Consider the following 23,909-nt stretch of genomic DNA (forward strand, 5'->3'; position numbering starts at 1 on the left):
GCTATCAGCACAGAGCCTGACATGGGGCTCAATCCCACGAACCGCAAGCTCATGACCTGAGAGCTGAAATCAAGAGTGGGGCGCTTAACCCACTGAGCCACCCGGGCACCCCCAACAGTTACTCTTCATAACTCAACAGGTCATGACTGATGAACAACCGAGACCAAAGGCAATGAGCGAAGGTCAAACTACAAACACAATCAGAGGAGACTGTCCTCCTCCAGTATCCTTGCACGTTTACTAACGTCATGGAGAACACAGGTGGGCACATGGCAGCAACAGCACACGTGGAGACACAACTTTCAATAATAAAGACCGCGAGGAGGGGCAGGGCGGAGTCGGGGAATTCTAGTCTCTGCACCAGAGGACGAGATATAAGTACAGACCACTGATCAGCCCTGGGTCCAGAAGACATCGTCGTGGAAATGAGACACATTTTATAGAACTGTACAGTCTTTTCATGTCTGAGATAGCAAAATATATTTCATACAGAAACTGGGGATGTTCAAGAATGTTTTATCTTGGGTGTTCATATCAGCAGCATGCAGTGGAAATAAATACAACAGAGATCCCTATTACAGACGAGGCACTTCTGAGGCACGAGAAAATTTATAACAAAAACTGCCGTCCAGCCCTGACGCTTTATGTACAAAATAAATGAGGTGCTATGCCTGAAGGTTCTCCAACATTCTTTACATTCGTACATCACGTTTCTTGCCCGTGTGTCTGACTGGACTTACAATAAGATATGAGGGAAAACAGCGTGATTGTGTATTCAGGGTTTCTCCCCGGTGTGCATCTTCACGTGCGCCCGCAGGTTTGTGGGGTACCTGAAGGCCTTCCCGCAGTGCGGACATTCGTAGGGTCTCTCCCCCGTGTGCGTCCTCACGTGCGCCCGCAGGTTTGCGGGATACCTGAAGGCCTTCCCGCACTGCTGGCATTCGTAGGGTCTCTCCCCCGTGTGCGTCCGCACGTGGACCCGCAGGTTTGCGGGACACCTGTAGGCCTTGCCACACTGCTGGCACTCGTAAGGTCTCTCTCCCGTGTGCGTCCTCACATGAGCGCGCAGGTTCACGGGATACCAGAAGGCCTTCCCACACTCCTTACACTCGTAGGGTTTCACTCCGTTGTGCTTTCTCGCGTGTACTTGCAGGGAGGAGTGACAACTGAAGGCTTTCCCGCAGTGCGGACACTCGTAAGGCCTCTCCTCCGTGTGGGTCTTGACGTGCGCCCGCAGGTTCGCGGGATACCAGAAGGCTTTGCCGCACTGCTGGCACTCGTAGGGCTTCTCTTCACGGTGCGTTCTCACGTGCTTCTGCAAGGACGAGGACCAACGGAAGGCCTTCCCGCACTGCGTACACTCGTAACGTTTCTCCAAGCTGTGTGCTCTCACGTGACCTTGCAGGGAGGAGTGACGCGTGAAGGCTTTCCCACACTGCTGGCATTCAAAGGGTCTCTCCCCCGTGTGCGACCTCACGTGTTCCTGAAGCGACGTGGAGCTACTGTACGCTTTCCCACACTCCTTACACACATAGGGTTTCACCCCGCTGTGCATCCTCACGTGCCTCTGGAAGTATCGGGGGTGTCTGAAAGCCTTCCCACACTCCTTACACTCATAGGGCCTCTCTTCGCTGTGCGTCCTCACGTGCTCCCGGAGGGATAAGGAACAACTATAGGCTTTCTCGCATAACGTACATTCATAGGGCTTCGCCCCACTGTGCGTTCTCACGTGTCTTCGGAAGTATTTGGGACAACTGAAGGCTTTCCCACACTGCTGACACAGATAAGGTCTCTCTCCAGTGTGCGTCATCAGGTGTCCCTGCAGGGATGCAGGGCACTTGAATGTCTTGCCACACTCCTTACATCCATAGCGTTTCTCTCCAGTGTGTGATCTCATGTGTTCTCGAAAATATGAGAGGCAACTGTAGGTTTTCCCACACTCCATACATTCATAGGGTCTCTCCCCCGTGTGAGTTCTCACATGACGTGTAAGGTAGGAGTGATACACGAAGGTTTTCCCACACACGTCACACGCATGGACCCTCTGTCCACAGGGACCTCGCACATGACCCTGAAAGGAAGACGTGCAAGTGAAAGCTTTTCCACATTTCTTGCACTCTAGAGATATTTTACTACTGAGATTCTTCGCGTATGTGTCAGATGCTCTCCCGGCGTCCTGACCTTCATAGGGTTTCTCTACAAGGTCTGCGTCCACGTGAGTGCTGAGGCTCGAGACAGAGCTGCAGGCTGGGCCACACTCCTCACCAGGACTAGGTTTGCGTCCTGGGTGAGATCTTCGCAGTTTCTCAAGGAAGGAACCATCTGCGAAGGCTTCTCTACACTTAGCACATTCACAGGATTTGCCTCCAGTGGGACACCCCTCATGCACAGTAAGACTTGTAATCGGGTTCAGGGTTTCTCCACATGGATCTCCTTCAATACGTTCACAGACACTCTCCACCAAAGGACTTCTGTTCAAAATAGGAAGGCACACGGTTAGGGGATGACGCTTATAAGTGATCTCTTTATTAATGACCTATTGATGTTTGTTAATGATTATCGGATTACTAGTAGCCATTTTCAAGGAATGGGCATGTTGGTGGTACCGCCTATACTGCTGTGAAGTGGAAGAAATTACGTGCTCAGGAGAAGGGCCCAGAAATGCCGTCAGGATTTCTTACATGTGGGTTCTCCCGATAAACGTTTTGAACTCAATGATGTTTCTGATGATCAATATCTACATCACATTTATGAAGATATTATATTGTATAATTCCAACTACACAATTACGGGGCTAGGTTGATACTTTTTCTTTAATTCCAAGTTAGTCGATCAATCTGGGAAGATCCCCCTTTCTCCTACGGGGAGAGGCACTCACCTCAAACGCCTCTCCTGGGATTGGGACTGATCACCAATGTTATGAAACACCGGGTTTTCTCGAAAAAGAGCCCAGGGATCATTTCTTGTAAATCTTACTATTTTCTCTTCACTGGATAGTTCATTCTCCAAAATAGTCAGCTGAGTCCTTGATCCACAAGTTTTAACTTGAGTGCAACAATCTGCAAGAATTGGGAGCATAATTTAAATTCTTGGGAATGATCTGATGTGTGAAGGTAAGAAAACAGACCATATGCAGATTTCTATTTATATACTGATCCCAAATGTGAATGGAGTTCATCAGAATGAATGGACAGGTGACCAAAGGAAAATTCTCAGGACCCTAGTGATTTGGGGCTTTGGCAATAATGGGAAAAGTGTGTAAAATGGAAGCCCATTCACTTAGAAATACTTCAAGATAGATGGTGACTAACGTGGAAATAGGTATTATCAGAAAAGCAAAGTAGGGGGCTCCTGGGTGGCTCAGTCGGTTGAGTGTCCGACTCTTCATTTCGGCTGAGGTCATGATCTTGAGGTCCTGAGATTGAGCCCCGTGTTGGGATGCCTTGCTGAACCTGGAGCCTGCTGGGGATTCTCTCTCCCTCTGTCTCTCTGCCCCGCCCCTCCACACTCATGTTCACGCTCTCTCTCTCAAAATGAATACATATTAAAAGGACAAAAAAGAAAAAAGAAAATTAAAGAAAAGAAGGAACTGGGCAAGATAGACACACCCACATGCTACCTGTGTAAGAGGTTCACCACATGCATTAAAAGATGGATGAAAAGTCCAACAGGAAAGCCAGGTAAATGACAACCATCACCTTTCCCAAACAAAGACTGAGTCTTGTTTCTAATGGGTGTCTCCAAATGCCATTCTTTTCTCCAGAGCCTGGTCCAAACGAGGGTTGCTGGACTGTTCCGAAGGCACAGAGGCCCTCAGTGAAGCCCGCCTGCACTGTCCCAGCTGCCATTGGGAGGGTGGGTGGTGTGTGTGGCTGCTGGTCCTGCCCCTGGAGGACAGCTCGGCAGGAGGGAGGATTTGAAGAGCAACGAGCAATCTGGAAGATGGGCTGTTTAATTTGGTCTTCAAAGTCACCGAAGATGACGAAGTGTGAGTTTAACTGCAGGATGATTACCATGAGACAGGTGTATTAACCAGTGTATCTTCCACAGAGCAGCACTCTCTGCCCCAGAGCAACACTGGAGACCATCCTCACACTGATAAAATTAGAGAGTCTCAGACTTTGATTAAGAGCAACAAAACTTTGTGTTCCTGGAAAAGGTATGTGACTCCAGGTAGGCTCCATGAAGGCTTGGACCGTGTCTGTCTCTTCTCCAACGTACTCCCATTCCTCGGCCCCAGCAAAATCGGACAATTGTAAGAAACATCTCTTCCCTAAAAGACTAGTGAAGGTATGGAGCCATCCTTACCCACTGCGGCCAGGTTCCTGCAGGTCTCCAGCATCACATCTCTGTAGAGCTTCCTCTGACCTCGATCCAACAAAGCCCACTCTTCCGGGGTGAAGTACACAGCCACATCCTCAAAGACCACAGAGGCCTGAAACATACCACACACTCTATTGCAGCAAAGCTCCATCATCACCCATGTGTGTGGGAGGATGAAGGGTGACAGGCGGGGAGCTGCACTCCATTCCTAGGACCCCTGAGTCACAACAGAGGGTGAAGACAACAGCTGACATGGACTTACACACACCCAATTTACTGGGTTATTTCTACTGAGACACAGCTGAGCAGACCAGTACTGTACAGACTGAAAAGTGAAATATTCACTCGGACAACACACAAACCGGAGGACACACGTTTGGCCTGCTCAAAGACGATTATGCCTCGTCAGCTCCAAGAACTGGAACCAGAATGTCAGGATGCTGTGGACACTCAGATTCCAGGGCCGCTTGATGTGAGGAGCTCTTGCCTTGGAAGGAACAAGTCAAGAAGCCTGGTGGAGTCCCCTCTCTTCCGACAGAGGCAGACATGACCCTTTCCGCGGATTAGGTGGACTGTGGGCATGGGCAAAGGCCAGGGCCCGGGTGCCTGGCACACCTAGTGTGCAAAACGAGTTCTGGATGCTGAAGAAACTTGGGCGTAAGCAGGGCCTCTGACCCAGTGCCCAGAATGAAGGAAAAAGGGCACCAGAAGGAAGAGTCCCTGAAGGATTGATGGGGACAGATCCAGAGATAGCTTTAACAGAGAAAAGAAACAAGGCTAATTCATAACTTTAGAGGAATAAGGGTTGACACCACGCTCGTGAAACACAGAGTAAAAAAATTATTTTTTTAAAAAATCACAGATTGCTTAAGCAAAAACTATGTTCTCAAAACTTAATGAGAGGGGGGAAAAAAAAAACCCAACCGTATCACCTAGAAGAAAGGAAATTCTACTTCAACTGTAGTTGTAACCGGGGTTTGCATATCACACACCTGTTAAGTCTTATATTTCAAACATTTCCAAAATGACAACCATAAGAAATAAGAGACAACAATATAAAGAAAAATAATATGATTAAATAATGGGTAAAGAAAGTGAGTGGACACTTCTCCGAAGATATACAAATGGAAAACAGGTCGATGAAAAGATGCTAGACATTCGTCACGCGGGACACGCACCTCGAACTACCAGCAGAGGCCCCTTCGCACCCACCACACTGGCTATAAAGACGCCCCAGGAAGCGCCGGCGAGGACGTGAGCGGGGCGCATTCTCCTTCATTTATCCTGCTGCGGATGTAAGCGGCGGCGGCCGCTTTGGAAGAGTCTGGTGGACCCCCAAATGAGCAACGTGGAGTTCCCACCCCACACGGCAGGTCCGCTCCTCGTATCCACCTGCCCCAGACCCGGGAGGACGAGCGCCATCACACACACGCGTGCGCACGCGCTCTGCTCTCCGCGGCACGACTCCCGATCGCCAGCGATGAAAACCACCCAGAAGCCGGGCACCTCTTCCAGGCTGAGTAAAGGCGACACGACTGAAGTGCAGGCAGGAGTCCACAGGGGAAGCTCCCCAACCTGCCGCTCAGGGCCAAGGGCAGACACAACACGGAGAGACGCACCTGTACACCCGTAACGCATCACTGCTCATGCAGGAGGAAAGAAGATTATTTCCTGGGGTAGCAACAGCCCAGCCAATGAGAGCCGGTCACAGCCCAGCCAATGAGAGACAGTCACAGCCCAGCCAATGAGAGACAGTCACAACCCAGCCAAGGTGAGACAACCACGGCTCAGCCAATGAGAGAGCCAGGGCTCAGCCAGTGAGAGCGTCACATCTCAGCCAATGAGAGACGACCACAGTCCAGCCAATGAGAAGCCACTACACATGGAAACCCCAGTTTGCTCAAAAGGACTTCGTGTTTGGGACAGCCCCGCCCAACGGCCCCCTCTCCTCTACAAAAGAGTGTTCCTCCCTTTCTTTTCCAGATTTTCCTGTTCTTTTGCTGGGGCTTCACACGTCCCAAATCATAATTCTCTGCTATTCCCAGACAAGCCATTTTTGGGTTTATTTTTAAGGTCAACAGTGCATCACGATCAGCCTTGTTCATGACAATTAAAATCAACTCGTTCTCTTTAAAGAAAATTGTCCACCTGTAGATACAGAATCCACCCGGGTAGCATCTAAGTCTATGTTTATTAAAGGGCAGAGCCAGTGGGGCGCCTGGGTGGCTCAGTCGGTTGGGCTGCCGACTTCAGCTCAGGTCACGATCTCGCGGTCCGTGAGTTCGAGCCCCGCATCGGGCTCTGTGCTGACAGCTCAGAGCCTGGAGCCTGTTTCAGATTCTGTGTCTCCCTCCCTCTGACCCTCCCCCGTTCATGCTTTGTCTCTCTCTGTCTCAAACGTAAATAAACGTTAAAAATTTTTTAAAAAAATAAAATAAATAAAATAAAATAAATAAAATAAAGGGCAGAACCAGTTATCTTTCCCTTTCCACTAAGAGGACCGGGATAGAATGGTAAAATATGTCCACTGCAGATTTAGCTTGGCAAACGGCTCACACACATCCCAGATGAGTTACAAAAATACCACTAAAATTCTTTGTTTTGACTTACTGGTTTATTTTTATTATTTAAATTTTTTTTTAATGTTTACTTATTTTTAAGAGAGTGAGCATGAGCAGGGGAGGGGCAGAGAGAGAGAGGGAGACCCAAAATCCGAAGCAGGCTCCAGGCTCTGAGCTGTCAGCACAGAGCCTGGTGCAGGGCTTGAACCCACAAACCATGAGATCATGACCTAAGCCAAAGTCAGACGCTTAACTGACTGAGCCACCCAGGAGCCCCATTATTTATTTTTTGAAGTAGAGTCCATGCCTAAGTGGGGCTTCAACTCATGACCCTGAGATCAAGAATAGCATGCTCTACCAACGGAGTCACCCAGGTGCCCCAAAACCACTAAAATTCTTGATTTTCCATTCTGGCAATGCAGGTTCCTAAATAAAACCAGAAACTAACTAGGTTCTCCTATTCTTGCAAAGGGCCAGGACACTGGAAAAAAGACCACTTGCTACCAGTTTAAGTGCTCCCATACCTGCATCCCTCTAGCTGGCCTTTCCAACGTCCTCCTTCCTCATCCCCAGTGACGGGGCTCTAGGGAACCACAGGGACTCTTCCCAGTCCTCCCTCATAAGCAGCTCAGAGAAACCACTCTCCACATGGGGAATGAATCTCTGTCCTTGTTGACCGGAGAGCTACATGCTCGGTGCCCAACCCCTTGCTGTAAAGTAGCCTCTGCCTGGAAGGCCTAAAACAGTTCCAATGGGGGGGCAGGGGGGAGGCAGCATCTCTAGTGAACGTTAACAGGTTCCTGTCTCTGAACCCACTCCCCTTTGTCTAGACCCTTTGAGAGATAGTTCCTACACCCTTATTCGACAGTGGAAATAATTCCAGAATCTGAAAACAGTAATCGAAATAGCCAACCAAAGGAAATACGTGGCCGTTCCACATCTTTTATCCGCTCTATCTCTGACGCACTGTAATGGACCTGGGGTCAACTGATCATTTGTCTCTGTTGGATTCCCTACCCTCCTCTTCCTGGGCAAAATCCTTAAGCGATATTGGCAGAATCCACAGTGTATCTCCCATCAAGATGAAAATAGATCTCTCAAAGGACCTCCTTGCAATTAATCAATACCTATAAATAAAGAAACTCTTGGGGCGCCTGGGTGGCTCCACTGGTTAAGCGCCCGACTCGATTTCAGCTGAGGTCATGATCTCACAGTTCGCGAGTTTGCCCTCCACGTTGGACTTCACCCTGACAGCGTGGAGCCTGCTTGGGATTCTCTCTCTCCTTCTCTCTCTACCCCTCCCCACCCCCCTCCCCTGTGCGCACATGTTCCCTCTCTCTCTTTCAAGATAAATAAACATTAAAAAAAAATTTTTATTAAAAGAAAAAAGCTCTTTAAGGCACCAGGCCCATAATAGAACATTACAAGCCTCAGAGGCCCATCATCCTCTACACTAATCCCTGTAATGGCCTGTTTTTACTGGTGTGAAAACCCAACGGCTGAAGATGGAGGTTTGTCTGGAACCTCTGAGCAATATATGCCATTGTTAACCCTCGGTACCCTGTGCTTCCTAACCCCCATAAACTACCGACCCAGTTCCTACTGTATGCAAATTCCAGGAGGAATACATGACTCCCAGTTTTTATCAATAGAATAAAAAATTTGGAGGTGCCTGGGTGGCTCAGTTAAGCGTCCGACTTCGGCTCAGGTCATGATCTCACGGTTCGTTGAGTTCAAGCCCCGCATTGGGGTCTGTGCTGACAGCTCAGAGCCCGGAGCCGGCTTCGGATTCTGTGTCTCTCTCTCTGTCTCTGTACCTACCCCACTTGTACTCTGTCTCTCAAAAATGAATTAATGTTAAAAAAAAAATTTTTTTTTAATTTTTCCCTGAGTCTGAAAACTGCCAATATTCGATTAGCTACTTTCAGATCTAGGGTCCTGGTTCAGAACCATCATACAATTTGGAATGCCCACGTCACTCTGCCTTCCCAGTTGTTACGTGCCAAAACGTTATAAAAGTGATGTACCCATGAGGAGATAGATAATCTCCAACGCTTACTATCTTCATAAATAGGGACTGGAGATGAGAAGTGCCTGACACTGCTCCCCTCTAATCTTTCTTGTTACTCAAATGTCACCTTAACGAGTTTCCAACTGCTATGTGGTTTCCCTATGACGTGGGACATGACGATCAGGAAAGATCCTTCGTGGCACCAAGGAACAAAACCACTAAATATGGAAAACCGACTCTTAATGATGCATTTAAGAAAGGGTCTCTATCAAAAGGGGAAATTGTGAGAATTAATACAGGGAAACCTTGTTAAGAATGGAGTCAGGAGGCCAGCAGGTGGAGTTCTGACACCCTACCACTCATGGTCAACTGCAGACCCAACAACAAGAGGAGGACCCTGCGGTTACAAGTGGGTATCGCTTTACTAGAGCAACAGGAGGAAGATTACTTCCCGGTGTGGTGACGGCCCAGCCAATGAGAGAGTCACAGCCCAGCCAATGAGAAGCCGCAATACTTCCGCATCCAGCTTGCTCCAATGGACTTTTTGTTTACAACGTCCCCCTGCCAAATTCCCAGTTTCCTCTATAAAAGAGCCTCCCTTCTCCTCTGCTCTCTGGCTTGCCTTTGGTCTCGTTGTAGCCTGCTTTTCCGAGTTGCAATTCTCACCTATTCCAGGACGAACCCATTTTTGCTGGTAAAATTAACGACAGTTTTACTTGGAAGGTTAACAACCCATTTCAAACTGACCACTGTGTATTCAAACAATGGGATATCATTCAGAAATGCGCACAACGAAGTACTGATCCAGGTACTGATTCACAAAATCAAAATGAACCTCGAGAACATTAACAAACTTCACAACGACGACACAGCAGGATATCATTTATACGGAAATGTACAGACTCAGCAAATCAATAGAGAGAAAGATTAAGAAATTGTCTAGAACCCAGGGTAGGGATACACTAGAATGGGGATGACCACCCACTGATGCAAATTATCTTTATGGAATGATTAAAATGTTTTAAAATGAGAAAGTGAGAATGGTTGAACAGTTCTGTAACTGCAATAAATGCCACCGAATTTCTACTTTAAGCAGATAATCTTCATGGTACGGAACCTACACCTCCATGAAAGCTGTTTTTAAAAAGTCATAGAAGCTAAAAATATATCCTTCTTCATCTTTTGGCATTTGTAATCAAAAACAATAGAAATCGGGCAAATTAAAGGAGGTATGAAAAAGAAACAAAATGCCAGTTTCGGAGATTAAGCAGATTGAGGAGATACTACAGGTGTTTTAGAACAGAAGAAAAGGAACGAATGTGTACCAACTGGTAACATACCTGAGATGATGCAAGGGAACAGAGCATCTGAGGACGTCCTTGGTCATTAAAGAAATGAATTCCGTAGATTCAACTACCCCCCACACTCTAAATGCAAACCTCAAACACTGCGTGAGCCAAGCACCAAGTATTTTAACATTTGTGATTCCCGACCGTAGAAAGGAATCACAGGGCATTACCAACACAGGAAAAGAATAATTTAAATAGTATTAAAACACAACATGCATACAGGCTAATGTTTTTTTCTTAATTCTTTTTTAGTGTTTATTTTTTTATTTTTAAGAGAGAGTGCGAGCGGGGTAGGAGCAGAGAGAGAGGGAGGGAGACACAAAATCCGAAGCAGGTTCCAGGCTCCGAGCTGGCAGCACAGAGCCCGACGCGGGGCTCGAACTTGTGAACCGCAAGATCATGACCTGAGCTGAAGTCAGAGGCTTAGCCAACTGAGCCTCCCAGGCGCCCAAGACTGAAGTCTTTTTAGAAGGAAACCGTATACATAAATGTAGAAATAACATTTGACAGCAAAACCAAGGCTATTTTATTCCAGAAATGCAACACGGATTAAACACTGATTCTTCAAGAAGTACCACTTATGCTACTAATGGAAAAAAAGACAAACCACAGGCTTCCAATCCATACGGGCTGAGGACACACCTGCCTCATGTCATCACACATGAGTGACGACTGGCTTACAAACCACATGGAAACATGCACCGTCAGAAAACCATGGTGCCCACACTAAACCTAGAGCCGACTCCCTATTTGGTGGTGAAATGGGAGATCGGGAACAAGTTACTGAGGATGCACATGTACATGCTTGTGAGGGCTCAGCCAGCGCTGCAACCGAAAACAAGGAATTGGTGGGGGCGGCCAGGGGGCTCAGTCGGTTAAGTGTCCGACTCTTGATTTCGGCTCAGGTCATGATCTCGCTGTTCATGGGTTGGATCCCCACGTTCAGGCTTTCTGCTGTCAGTGCGGAGCCTGCTTCGGATCCTCTGTCTCCCCCTCTCTCTGCCCCTCATCCTCTCTCTCTCAAAAATCAAACATTTAAAAAAAAAAATCTGTCAAATGCATTTGAGGAGAAGGGCTGGTTCCCATTTAAAACCTGTCCCCGCTGCATGTACCAGGATGGGAACGAAAGGTGCCTTCACAGGTTACTTTGCATGGTTGGAGACAAAGAGTTTAATAAATCCCTCTTTATCTCCTCCTCTGCACTTTTAGCTGTTAGATAAGTGAGGTTTTCTAAATGGATTAACATGAAACCACATTTCAAGTCTTATTTCTTGTCTGAGTCTTCTCAAGCATCCAAATGTGCTTCTCACCCTGAGCTACCGGTAATGACAGACGTAGAAATCTCTCTACTGCTCAAGCGCAGTACACGCTTGATGTTTTATAATCGTTTAGAGAGCAAACTAACAATGTAGTTTCACCTAAGGAGAATATTGTAACCGAAACACATTTTTTCCTTTACTCCTAACTCAAATGAGTGTGTAGCTGGTGCCCGAAAAGAATAGAAAGATTATCACAGAAACGGATTTTTAATTTGCAGGAGGCAAACTCATAAAAACGAATCTCAGGGTACAATGAGTCACTAGAAGCGAGCAGTTGAAAATTAAGTGTTAAAAAGACTTTCTAACATTAGCCTTTATAACTGCTATTAAACTAATTTTCCTTAAGTCCTAAAATATGTCTCATGAAGCGTGTAAAGTAACTTAATGGAAAACCTACAAAACGCCATTCAGTGACACAACACAATGAAATAAATGAAGAGATGCTGTGTGTCTTCCAAAATGAGACCATAATATCAACTCTCCCAAAACATCAAGAGATTTAAAAAAAAAAATCCCAGGGGCACCTGGGTGGCGCAGTCGGTTAAGCGTCTGACTTCAGCTCAGGTCACGATCTCGCGGTCCGTGAGTTCGAGCCCCGCGTCGGGCTCTGGGCTGATGGCTCGGAGCCTGGAGCCTGTTTCCGATTCTGTGTCTCCCTCTCTCTCTCTGCCCCTCCCCCGTTCATGCTCTGTCTCTCTCTGTCCCCAAAATAAATAAACGTTGAAAAAAAAATTTTTTTAAAAATCCCATTAAATCTGCAATCAGATTTGTTTGTGACTTTGTTATGGGATTTATTTCCGTTCTCTTTGAACTTAAGATTTGGGGGGCGCCTGGGTGGCTCAGTCGGTTAAGCGTCCAACTTCAGCTCGGGTCATGATCTCACGGTCCGTGAGTTCGAGCCCCGCGTCGGACTCTGTGCTGACCACTCGGAGCCTGGAGCCTGTTTCGGATTCTGTGTCTCCCTCTCTTTCTGACCCTCCCCTGTTCATGCTCTGTCTCTCTCTGTCTCAAAAATAAATAAGCGTTAAAAAAATTTAAAAAAAAAAAAAAAGAACTTAAGATTTTGTTTTAAGTCATCTCTCTGTCCAACGTTTAACTCCAACTTACAACCCCAAGATCAAGAGTCACATGCTCTACTGACTGAGCCAGTCAGGCGCCCCAAAGGGCACTATTTCTCATATTGAAATGTAACACAAATTTCTCAGAATACGGGAGATATGTTACAGAACTGGTGGGATTTTGCCCCATAGAAATCAGTTTTTAAGGTACGTGAATATGAAAACAGGAGAAAACTCTGTTTAGAATTGAGTGGGGAAACCAGCAGGGGAAGCTTTCAAGCCCTAAACCTCACCATCAAGAACAGGGCTTTGCAAGTCTACGTGAGGTATATTACTGTCCCAGGAGTAGGAAGGAAGGGTTTTCCTGCCCTGGCAACAGTCCAGCCAATGAGAGACAATCACAGTCCAGCCAATGAGAAGCCACTACACCTGGATTCCCGTAGTTTGCTCCAATCGTTGTTTAGTTTCCCACAGCCCCTCCCAATGTCCCCTCTCCTCTAGAAATGAGCGTTCCTCCCTTTGTGCTTCCGTTTCTTCTCCAGACTTGCCTGTGGTTTTGCTGGGGCTGGCGTGTCCCAAATTATAATTCTCTGCTATTCCCAGGTAATCCCATTTTCGCTGAAAAATAACTGGCAGTTTTAATTTTTTTAATTTTTTTTTTTTTTTTTTTTTTTGAGAGAGAGAGAGAGAGTATACGCAGGGGAGGGGGGAGAGGGAGACACAGAATCCAAAGCAGGTTCCAGGCTCTGGGCTGTCAGCACAGAGCCCAGCAGGGTGCCAAACCCTTGAACCACGAGATCACGATCTGAGTTCAACAGACTGAGCCACCAAGGCACCCCTGACGGTTTCATTGTTAAGGTTAACGTTAGTGATCCCAGAGAAGACCCCAACCACTCCAGGCTGGCGAGCAAACAGGTGCAGGTCCCACAGAGCCCAATGAGCTCTCTGTTTTCTCCCCAACCCTGAAGCGAGGTTAAGTTTTGTGCTGGGATCAGAGCCCCACTCCCTGGGTCTGCGCTCTCCTGTGTCTGTGTTCTCGGGGGATTATTCGGAACCTGTTTTAGGGGCTTGTCCTTTCTCAGAGAACTCTTTTTTGTTCCGACTGCTTTCCAGAACTGGACTGTTCCTCTTGGAACCATGCCTGTTGGAAATGCGCCAGCCCTTCGTCTGATTTCTTCTGGAACAAGGCTACTCCTGTAGAGACCAGTGTCTATAAACTTTTTTTCTGGTCTAGAGAAAACTGCCAAGAAATGGATTCCAGTTATCAAAGCGCATGGAGGGGGGACCCAACTGGGACCCTGGCCAATCTTAGGTTTAAAAACCATGGTGCGTCCTTGTGCATTTCTAACAAAATGAGCAACTGAAAAATATAATTTAGAACTACAAGGGCCTTTATGGGGAACTTTCGATCTCCCCAAACTTGTTTTATTGAATATCGTTAGGGAAAAAAAATAAAAATTAAGAAGGTAGGAAAGAAGAAAAGAAAGGAAAAGAAAAGGAAAGACAAGGAAGGAAAAGAAAAGAGAAAAGGAAAAGAAAAAAATTAGGAAGTCATGAATTCAGCAAACTGAATTTGATACAGATTTTATTCAGTACCTCGAGACTTGCAAATATTTTCAGGATCTAAGTGTACCTCTTTGCAAAAGACTATTTAAATTGAACCAAGGCAAACAACTGAAATATGACAAATGGCTTCCGAAGGGTCTTTCTCTCCTGCCCTGGCTTCACTCTACACCCAGGACCTGCCTCCAACCACTTCCCTCGACATGCTCTGAACTTCCCTTTTCTTCTGAACCTGCCCTTGATCCCTCCTTACCTCAACCTGTTAACCCAGCCTCTTTAAGGTAAAGCATCTCAAGATTTGAAACCCCATGTTTCTCATGTTCCCTGGACTAAGGCAGAAGTTTCCAGAAGTGCCCGGGAATGCCCATAAGCTCGCTGAAGAACATAACACAGCTATTCAACTCACCAACATGGTTTCCCAGATTTAGATCAATTAGTCCACATGCGTGTTGCTGGGGCCCAGGCCACACATGGGATGAAACTAACCCGAGAGAGACAGACACCCATTTCTGGAAAGATGCTTATGACACTGGCTGGAAATCCCCGCCAAGCAATTAAGGTACCTTTTTTTTTTTTTAAAGTTTTTTTTATTTGCAAGTAGTCTCTACACCCAACGTGGGGGCTTGAACCTACAGCTCTGAGATCAAGAGTCACACACTCCAACAAGCGAACCAGCCAGGTGCCCCAACAGTAGCTTTTCCGAAGACTAGACGAACACAAAATTCAGGTTTCCACTCAAAAGCCTGATGAATCTGTATGTGGCTATTACAACGGACTCCAACTGGTCTTTTTTTTTTTTTTAATTAATTAATTTTAGGGGCGCCTGGGTGGCGCAGTCGGTTAAGCGTCCGACTTCAGCCAGGTCACGATCTCGCGGTCCGGGAGTTCGAGCCCCGCATCAGGCTCTGGGCTGACGGCTCAGAGCCTGGAGCCTGCTTCTGATTCTGTGTCTCCCTCGCTCTCTGCCCCTCCCCCGTTCACGCTCTGTCTCTCTCTGTCCCAAAAATAAAATAAACGTTGAAAAAAAAATTTTTTTTAATTTAATTAATTTTATTTTTAAATTTACACCCAAGTTAGTTACCATACAGTGCTATAATGATTTCCAGAGCAGATTCCAGTGATTCATCCCCTACGTATATCACCCAGTGCTCATCCCAACAAGTGTCCTCCCTAATGCCCCTCGTCCATTTAGCCCATCCCGCCCACCCACTATTGCCCCAGCAACCCTCAGTCTGCTCTCTGTATTTAAGAGCCTCTAATGTTTTGTCCCCTTCCTTGTTTTTATATTATCTTTGCTTCCTTTCCCTTATGTTCATCTGTTTTGTATCTTTCATTCCTCATAGGAGTGAAGTCATATGATACTTGTCTTTCTCTGATTAATTTCGCTTAGCATAATACCCTCCAGTTCCATCCAGGTAGTTGCAAATGGCAAGATTTCATTCTTTTTGATTGCTGAGTAATACTCCATTGTATATATATATACACCACATTTTCTTTATCCATTCGTCCACCGATGGCCATTCGGGCTCTTTCCAGACTTTGGCTCTTGTCGATAGTGCTGCTATCAACATGGGGGTGCATGTGCCCCTTTGAAACAGCACACCTGTATCCCCTGGATAAATACCTAGTAGTGCAATTGTTGGATCATAGGGCAGTGCTATATTTAACTTTGAGGAACCTCCATACTGTTTCCCAGAGTGGCCGCACCAGTTTGCATTCCCACCAGCAGCGCAAAAGGGTTCCTCTTCCTCCGCATCTTCGCCAACATCTGTCGTTGCCCGAGTTGTTTATTTCAGACTTCTGGTCTTTCTTCACATGTGGAATCCACCAGGCAGCATTTAATGGGCTGGACTGGAATCTTTCTTTTTAGTTAAAAGCACCAGGATGGGCTGGGAAACCTCCTCCCCTGCATATTTGGTTATTTTGACAAACTAGGCCACTGACACCCCACGTGAAAGAAAGAGAGCTAAAATTCTTCATTTTCACCTCAGGCAACTGAAGCCTTCTTCTATAAGGGGCGCCTGGGTGGCTCAGTTGGTTGAGCATCCAGCTTCAGCTCAAGTCATGATTTCATGGTTTGTGGGTTTGAGCCCCACGTCGGATTCCGGGCTGACAGCTCAGAGCCTGGAGCCTGTTTCAGATTCTGTGTCTCCCTCTCTCTGCCCTCCCCCACTCACACTCTGTGTCTCTAAAAATAAACAAACATTTAAAAAAAAAAAAAACCACCAAATACCTCCTAGTTTGCACTATTATTGCCAACATCCAGGACATGTGAGGGAAGGTTCTCAGCAGCCTGAATGCTCCAGGTGGGAGCCCTCCTCCCGGCCCCTCCCAAGCCCTCCTCATGCCCAACGGCTGGGCTCTAAGGACCCAAAGGGACCTACACTGTGAAGCAGGTCCCGCCGCAGAGAGCTCACGGGGCTCCAACAGCGGGGTCGCTAATGAACCTGCACAGGTTCCTGCCTCTGAACCCGCCCCCTTGTGTCTAGTCCCGTGTGACAGACACACCATTTTCACGTTAGTTCCTCCACCTCTAGTCATTCACTGCACGGATCCTCAGAAGGGATCACGCTGGAATTTCATTCTCCCACAAAGGGAAAGTAATTCTAGAACTGGATGAAGGTACTCAAAATACCTAACCAGGGGATGAAATGCCCCTTGAACATCTTTTTTTTTTTTTTTTTGGACAGGGGAGGAGCAGAGAGAGGGAGACACAGAATCCGAAGCAGGCCCCAAGCTCTGAGCTGTCAGCACAGAGCCCGACGTGGGGCTCAAACCCACAAACGGCAAGATCATAACCTGAGCTGATGTTAGATGCTCAACCACTCAACCGACTGAGCCACCCACACGCCCCTGAACATCTTTTTTTTTTTTTTTTAACGTTTATTTATTTTTGGGACAGAGAGAGACAGAGCATGAACGGGGGAGGGGCAGAGAGAGAGGGAGACACAGAATCGGAAACAGGCTCCAGACTCTGAGCCATCAGCCCAGAGCCCGACGCGGGGCTCGAACTCCCAGACCGCGAGATCGTGACCTGAGCTGAAGTCGGACGCTTAACCGACTGCGCCACCCAGGCGCCCCTGAACATCTTTTATTTAACCCTTGGCACGCCATCATTCCCAACCTCCAACACTACTGACATCCATTCCCACGGAAAGCAGCTTTTTGACATAACTACCCTATGCAGTGCATTTTCATATTCCAGTAGGGATGACCAATGTGTCCGCTTTGATTTGAAAGGAACAGAAACACACCAGGGCACTCACGCCCAGGGAGGCACAGGCTTTCTTGCTTTGCTTGAATCTCCAAAGCTGGTCTGGATGATGGAAAATTGCTGAAGGCTCTGCTCTCTGATGACATGTAGATGGTTTCGGTCTCTGCTCCCCTTCTCAGACCTCTTCCCAGGAAGCCCGAATCCACCTGTTACACCTTTTGGCCTTGAAAGGACAAAATGTCTCTAAAGACATATTGCAGGTTGCTCAAACTCAGGATCGATACGTAGGGCGCCTGATCCTGGACCCACGTGAAACCCCTTGTGACTGCTTAGCACGGACACGGCACCTTCCGACTCCCCGTGCCAACAGGGAGCGCCTCTCACTGATGCACAGGTTCCATGCTTTACTGACGACTCTTACTTACAAATTGAAAATGGCAAATATCGTGCTGGGGATGTGACTGCAAGTCCCTTGAGGTCACTGAGCAGCACTTTACCTTTGGGCTACTTCGGCTCGACATGCTGAACAACTGGCCCTTCCTCTGGCCTTGTACCTTCGCCAAGGGTAAAACCAGAAATGTTTATAAGGCCAGGCGCCATGCCTGTAAGGGAGCTCATGACCTTGGACTATTATAGAGACAAGATGTCCTTACCCACGTGGGAACCAATTAAAAATGGCTCCTCTGTCCCAATTTGATGAGATGCCCTACTTGAACTGACTTCTCTGGCATTACGAAGGGTCCTGGCTCCAGATTTGACTCCCTGGAGGCCCACAGAAGCCATTTTTGCTGATATTTTTTTCCAAGCAAAAACAAACTCGAACACAAAAAAATGAAAAGCAACTCAAGAAAACCGAGAGGCAAACCTCTGTCTTGGACCAAAGGGATGTTCTTCCCAAATAATACTTTAGAGAATTGCTAAGAGATACCCAACAACCGGCCCCGTGAAGGATAAGCAATATTGGAAATCTAGTAACCGTGGCTTCAATAAAAAGGGACAACTCTGGTTTGGCCCAAACAACAATCTGGCCCCACCAGAGATGCTCCAACAGCCCAAACTCACCACAACACATGCATGAAACCACTGGCCCGAAACAACACAATATGTTCAATCCCAAGATTCATAAATCCACAGAAAGCGCCTACTCCCTGGTCCCACCTGTCCACGTACAACCCAGGGAAGTCTGTTAACACGAGCGGATTTCACACAGCTCCCTCTCTCACGGACATGAATACGGTTTAGGCATGGCTTACATGTTATCTCACTGGACAGAACCTTCTCTTGTAGATACCCCACTGCAGTGCTGTGAGAACTTGCTAACCCTACCTGGGGAACACACCTCTAAGGTCACAGGGATCCAGGAACCCAGTTTACCAGGCAGGTGCTTCAACAGGTCTGTTCTGTTCAGCCTGTTTTACACCTTCGCCGTGAGTACCGTGCCCCATACGCAGGCTCAGTTGAACACACTAATGGCACTGGTGACACTCAATGGACACACTGTGTAGAGACCCCCCGACACACACACGCGCGCGCGCGCGCACACACACACACACACACACACAACCACCATGTCCGAAAGCACTGAGGTTGGTCCTTCGAAATCTCACATCCACCCTCCAGAGCCTTCAGCCTCCCACCCTGATATATCACAGCACGTCCAGTGCAGCAGCCCCTGCCCCTTTGACCCTCACGTAGAGGTCCATGTTGGAAAAGAGTGATCACCTGACAGTTTTATTTTTAAATTGTTTTTTCAACGTTTATTTATTTTTGAGACAGAGAGAGACAGAGCATGAACAGGGGAGGGGTAGAGAGAGAGGGAGACACAGAATCTGAAACAGGCTGCAGGCTCTGAGCGGTCAGCACAGAGCCCGACGCGGGGCTCGAACTCACGGGCCGTGAGATCATGACCTGAGCCGAAGTCGGACGCTTAACTGACCAAGCCACCCAGGTGCCCCAGTTTTATGTTTAATGTCAACAGAATTAGGGGCACCTGGGTGGCTCAGTGAGTTGACCGTCTAACTTCAGCTCAGGCCATGATCTCCCAGTTTGTGGGTTTGAGCCCCGCATCGGGCCCTGAGCTGACAGTGCAGAGCCTGCTTCAGATTCTGTCTCCCTCTCTCTCTGCCCCTCCCCTGCGCATGCACTCTCTCTAAAAAATAACAGTAAAAAAAAATGTTCAAGTTATCAGTTATTAGAACACTTGGCATTAACAGGAAGAAAAACACCCTGATGGGCAAAGGGAATGTACAGATACGTGCCCCTGATTTAGGCTGGTGGATATACACCCAGCAGGTGCCCTAGGACAGCAGCAGAGACAGGGACACTGGGACACACGGCGCCAGGGAAGACTGGTTTTCTAAAGGGTAAAGAGAATCATCAGCGTCATGGACAGCAACTGAGTCCTGTGGATTTAACTGTCGTGGAAACAAGTGGAACACACAGAAAGTTCCAGCACGTATGATTATGACCTGAGCAACGGAGGAGTTTTCTCACAGAACAAAAGATGGTCATCTACACAGGAAAAGACCGGGAAGTTCAACTCTACTAACAACGTGAAGGATCCATCCACGCAGACAACCCAGAGAAAGGATACACCCTGACCTGGAGAAAACACAGCAGGCAGAAATGAAACAGACACACGTCCCCAGGACGCGAAGGAAACAGATCATCAGGAAGCAGACACGTGAGATACAGGAGACAACACGCTGGAAATGCTTCCACGGAAGAGGAAACCCACACGTGAGAAATGCTCAGCCCTGGAGGAATCAGATAAACCAACGTGTGACGTCCAGGAGACCCCGTGTCACACACTCGAGCTGGATGCCATGAAGTCGCAAGTGACGGGACCCAAAACCGACATGTGGTTCACACTCCGCACCCCGTTTCCTGCTAACGTGTAACTTACGAGCTACAACATGCAATGTCCCCCAGCGCAAAGGACTTACGAGGCACTTACCCTGGAGACAAGACCACACTGCCGGCAGCAGCAAAGCCCACAAAAGGAAAACATGAACTGGAGACCCCACGACCCACCATCCCGGGACGGAGGGCTTCACCGGACACACTGAGCCGCAAGCACCCGCCCGAGAGACACAGACGAGCCCTGGGCAGCCACACAGCAGCCACATCACCGGTGGCACTGCTGACATTCCCCTCTCGCACCACAACAGAGATCAGGTCGAGTGACGCCTGCTGGGGGGTGACGACACGGAAAGCTGCCAGCACAAAGAGGTATGGCCAAGGGACAAAAGTCCTAAGTGTCACCCACACTGGGTTCCCAGGGCAGCGAGAGCCTCTCCAGGAACAACGGGCCGAGCACCAGAGCACGAGCCACTCAGATTGGTCACCCACGGCGCCCACACCACACATGACACCCCAGTGCAAAGGGTGACACCCAGTCCCCCCATGAGCACCAAGCTCTCCCTGCTGACACCAGTCCTCTGGGATGGAAGGAGGGGACCAGAGACCCCTGGGGACTGGACTCTGAGCTCCACACGCCCTGCACCCCCTCCTCTGGGGCCACAATTCTCACCAGAGAGGAAACCCTCCCAGTTTAGGATCTGAACCCTACACGCTCTGTGTTCATGACCCTTCCAACGGCACTTGACCCCGAGGAGCCTTCCCTCAGTCTGACCTGCACAGACTTCCTGTTTCCACAGATCCCACTTAACCCCACAACCCCTTGGACGATGCCAACACCGGTCCTCGGGAGACACCCAGGGCAGCCCCAGCCCCTTCCCCACTGGTCCCCACTGATCCCGGGGGCTGGAGGCCACCTGCAGGTGAGCGAGACCCCACCACACCTTCCCTTGCCTCCCACCTGGCCCAGCTTTGGGGGTGGCCGGTCCCCAGCCCAGAGGAGGCCCCAGCTTCCAGCAACCTGGGTCATCCGAATGACACGGGGACCCCAAGCTGCTGTGTGGACAACCAGGTGCAGCATCACGGCTTCCACCCTGAGGTCAAGGCCACAGTGGGAGGGGCGGCTCCAGGGCACCTGCGTGGTTTCACAAGAATGGAAGCGGTTTATCCCTTTCAGAGAACAGGGACCTGGTACCGTTAGAATTGAACCCGTCTCAGTTCACAGAATTTGTGTGCGTCTCTGACACCGGCAATTCCCAGGGGACAGATCAGGAAGACAGTTTTCCACCTCTGGACCCTGCGTGGAACCGTCACCAGCATTTGGATGAATCCTCTGATCCGTGACTCCACCCACCTGGCATGAAGGTGTGGAGCCCCCTGCAGATCCCCCCCAACCCTCATGGAGAAGGACAGTTCTGTCCTGAGACACTTTTCCCCAGGGGACGCTCTCTGGATAAAGCCCCCAGTAACCCGGGTCAGCAGGGACAGGAACGACCTGACACACTTACCACCCTCTGCCCTGAAGGGGAAGAAAGGAGGCAGAAAGAACTCGGGCATTTTACACCTGCTCAACGCGCGGCTGGCGGAGGACAGAGCCATCCGTGCTGAGCTGGACAGGGTGACAGGTCCTGCTCACAGGTGACATGGAGACGCCTACCTGAGCCCTGTGCTCCCAGGAAAACCTCAGTGGAAGGGAAAGGCACTCCCTCCCCCACCCTGTCGGGGTCTGGAAAACAGCAGGCTGCACGAGGGCCCCTCCCCCGTCAGACCAGAAGACTCACAGGAAGTCCCCCTGGCTCACCCACGACAGGGCCACGCGCAGACCCCCCACACCCACACTTCGTGCCTCATCTGCGATCAGCTCCGCTGCTTGTCCCCGTGACCAGGGGGCACAAAATGCTGGCTGGTCCCGCTTTGCTTTGGCTTCTCTCCTTCCTCCAGACCCCTGAACGTGGGCTTGCTCTCAGCCTGAGCCACACACAGCCCCTCCTGGGGACAGGGGGACAGGCTGGCCTCAGGGAACCCCAACGTCAGCACCACACCTGCTCACGCCTGGTTTCTTTCCTCCTCTCCTCCCTTCTGCACGACTCTTGAGACACTCGCAGGTCTTATACTCAGTGTCCTCCCTGTCGACGTAGCCCCTGTCCATAATGCAACAGCCCCCCCAGCTCCCCCCCGCCCAGCCCTTGCCCCTAATGCAACAGCCCCCCAACCCCCTGCCCGGCCCCTGCCTCTAGTGCAACAGTCCCCTCCCTCCCCGCCTTTGCTATCATTCTTCTCAATACCTGTCTCTCCTCCTCAATTCGGATTCTTCATTTGCCACTGGTCTGACCAACTGTCGGCCACCGCCCCTTTCCTACCCAAAGTCTATCCAGGCCACTGTCCTCCCCACAGGCCCCTGACATTGCCTCCCCATCGGCACCTGGTCAGAACAAGCACTGAGTTGTCCACCTGAGCAAAGAAACCTCCGAGCACAGGGAGCCCGTTCCTGTCCAAACACCTTTCGGTCACTGCTCCTCATACAGAAAGCCCGTTTCTGAGTATTGGAGGTGCTGGGGGTGGGGGGGTGGGGGGAGTCTCCGAACCCAGTGTCCTCTGCAGCGGTCTTCGGAATGTTAAAAACAAGACAACAGAGCCAAAATGGAGTCCCTCATACTAAGCTCCTTGTCACCAGACCAAGAGTTAACTTAATTGCAGTTTCGGCCTCTCCCAGAAATGGAATCTTAAACCAGTCAATCAGGAACGACCTGGTCAGCACTAGTGAGGTCGCCGGGCTGCTAGACCCCTGCCCTCCCGGAAGGAAAGGTGACCTCCCACCATCCGTCCACTTTTTGTCTAATAGAACTTCCTGTCCCCACTCCTCCTGCCTGTGAGCCTTTCATTTTGTGCAGCTCCTCCGAGCTCCTTGTATCCGCGAGATGGCATGCTGCCCGATTCATGAATCATTGAATAACGCCAATTACTCAGCTGAATTTTGTTTTTTAGCAAGAACAAAGTCTCCTTAACCAAGTGTGGATTTGATTTTATCTGTCAGGTGGGGGGCGGGGGTCTTCCACCTCAGCCACCCCCACTTGCTCCCGAGCCCTTGATCGCCGGCGCTGGGGTCCTCCCACCCTCGCTTCGGACCCCCGCCCAAGGACGACCCGGGTGGGGACCGGGAAGAGGAGGAAAGGGCAGGACGCTGCAGCCCCACTCCCGGCCGAGGGCACAGGCTCGGATTAGGACCCCCAGGGGCGGTGCCACCTGGGCCGGGGCCCCCTCCAGCCGGTTCCGGCCGGTTCGAACCAGCCCCTCGGGGCTCCGCCCAAACCCGCGCACTCACCATCTCGCAGCCCGCTCCGGACCGTCCCGGCGTCCAGGCAAACGGCTGTACGACACCGACCGCGAGACCGAGCTAGACGCCGCGCGAGGCAGGTGCGCTCCGACGCAGGGCAGCAGGGCAGCGAGGGACTCGCCTCTGGAGCGCGCCCGCCCCCCGTCCTGATTGGACGGCGCTACGGGACCATGCATCCTTATTGGTCCGTCTTCCGGACCCCGCCCCCTCAGAGACCGGGCCTGCGGTTGCCCACCCACAGTGCCTCCGCGCCTCCGCACCGCCCCTGCCCCTCCTGATTGGACAATCCTCCCAGACCCTGCCCCTTGCGTCCTGAGT

The 23,909-nt window shown here is 49.6% G+C and overlaps 1 protein-coding gene across 1 annotated transcript; it reads right to left on the reverse strand.

Moving 5' to 3' along the window:
- Positions 1–417: 417 nt before the first annotated feature.
- On the reverse strand, positions 418–23,702 carry LOC122486670 (zinc finger protein 77-like). The gene is made up of 4 exons (XM_043586099.1): positions 23,580–23,702; positions 4,309–4,435; positions 2,879–3,059; positions 418–2,471 (listed from the first exon to the last, which is right to left on the reverse strand). Exons 1-4 carry the CDS (start codon positions 23,580–23,582, stop codon positions 776–778), a joined length of 2,007 nt encoding a protein of 668 aa, XP_043442034.1. The 5' UTR covers positions 23,583–23,702; the 3' UTR covers positions 418–775.
- Between the last annotated feature and the right edge of the window lie 207 nt (positions 23,703–23,909).

This window comes from Prionailurus bengalensis, chromosome A2 (assembly GCF_016509475.1).
Source record: "Prionailurus bengalensis isolate Pbe53 chromosome A2, Fcat_Pben_1.1_paternal_pri, whole genome shotgun sequence".
Taxonomy (NCBI): domain Eukaryota; kingdom Metazoa; phylum Chordata; class Mammalia; order Carnivora; family Felidae; genus Prionailurus; species Prionailurus bengalensis.

Coding starts and splice junctions, on each gene's coding strand:
- LOC122486670 (XM_043586099.1), bottom strand. Junction 3,060..4,308: donor CAGGAACCTGGCCGCAGTGG/GTAAGGATGGCT, acceptor CAATTCTTGCAG/ATTGTTGCACTCAAGTTAAA. Junction 2,472..2,878: donor TCCCAGGAGAGGCGTTTGAG/GTGAGTGCCTCT, acceptor TATTTTGAACAG/AAGTCCTTTGGTGGAGAGTG.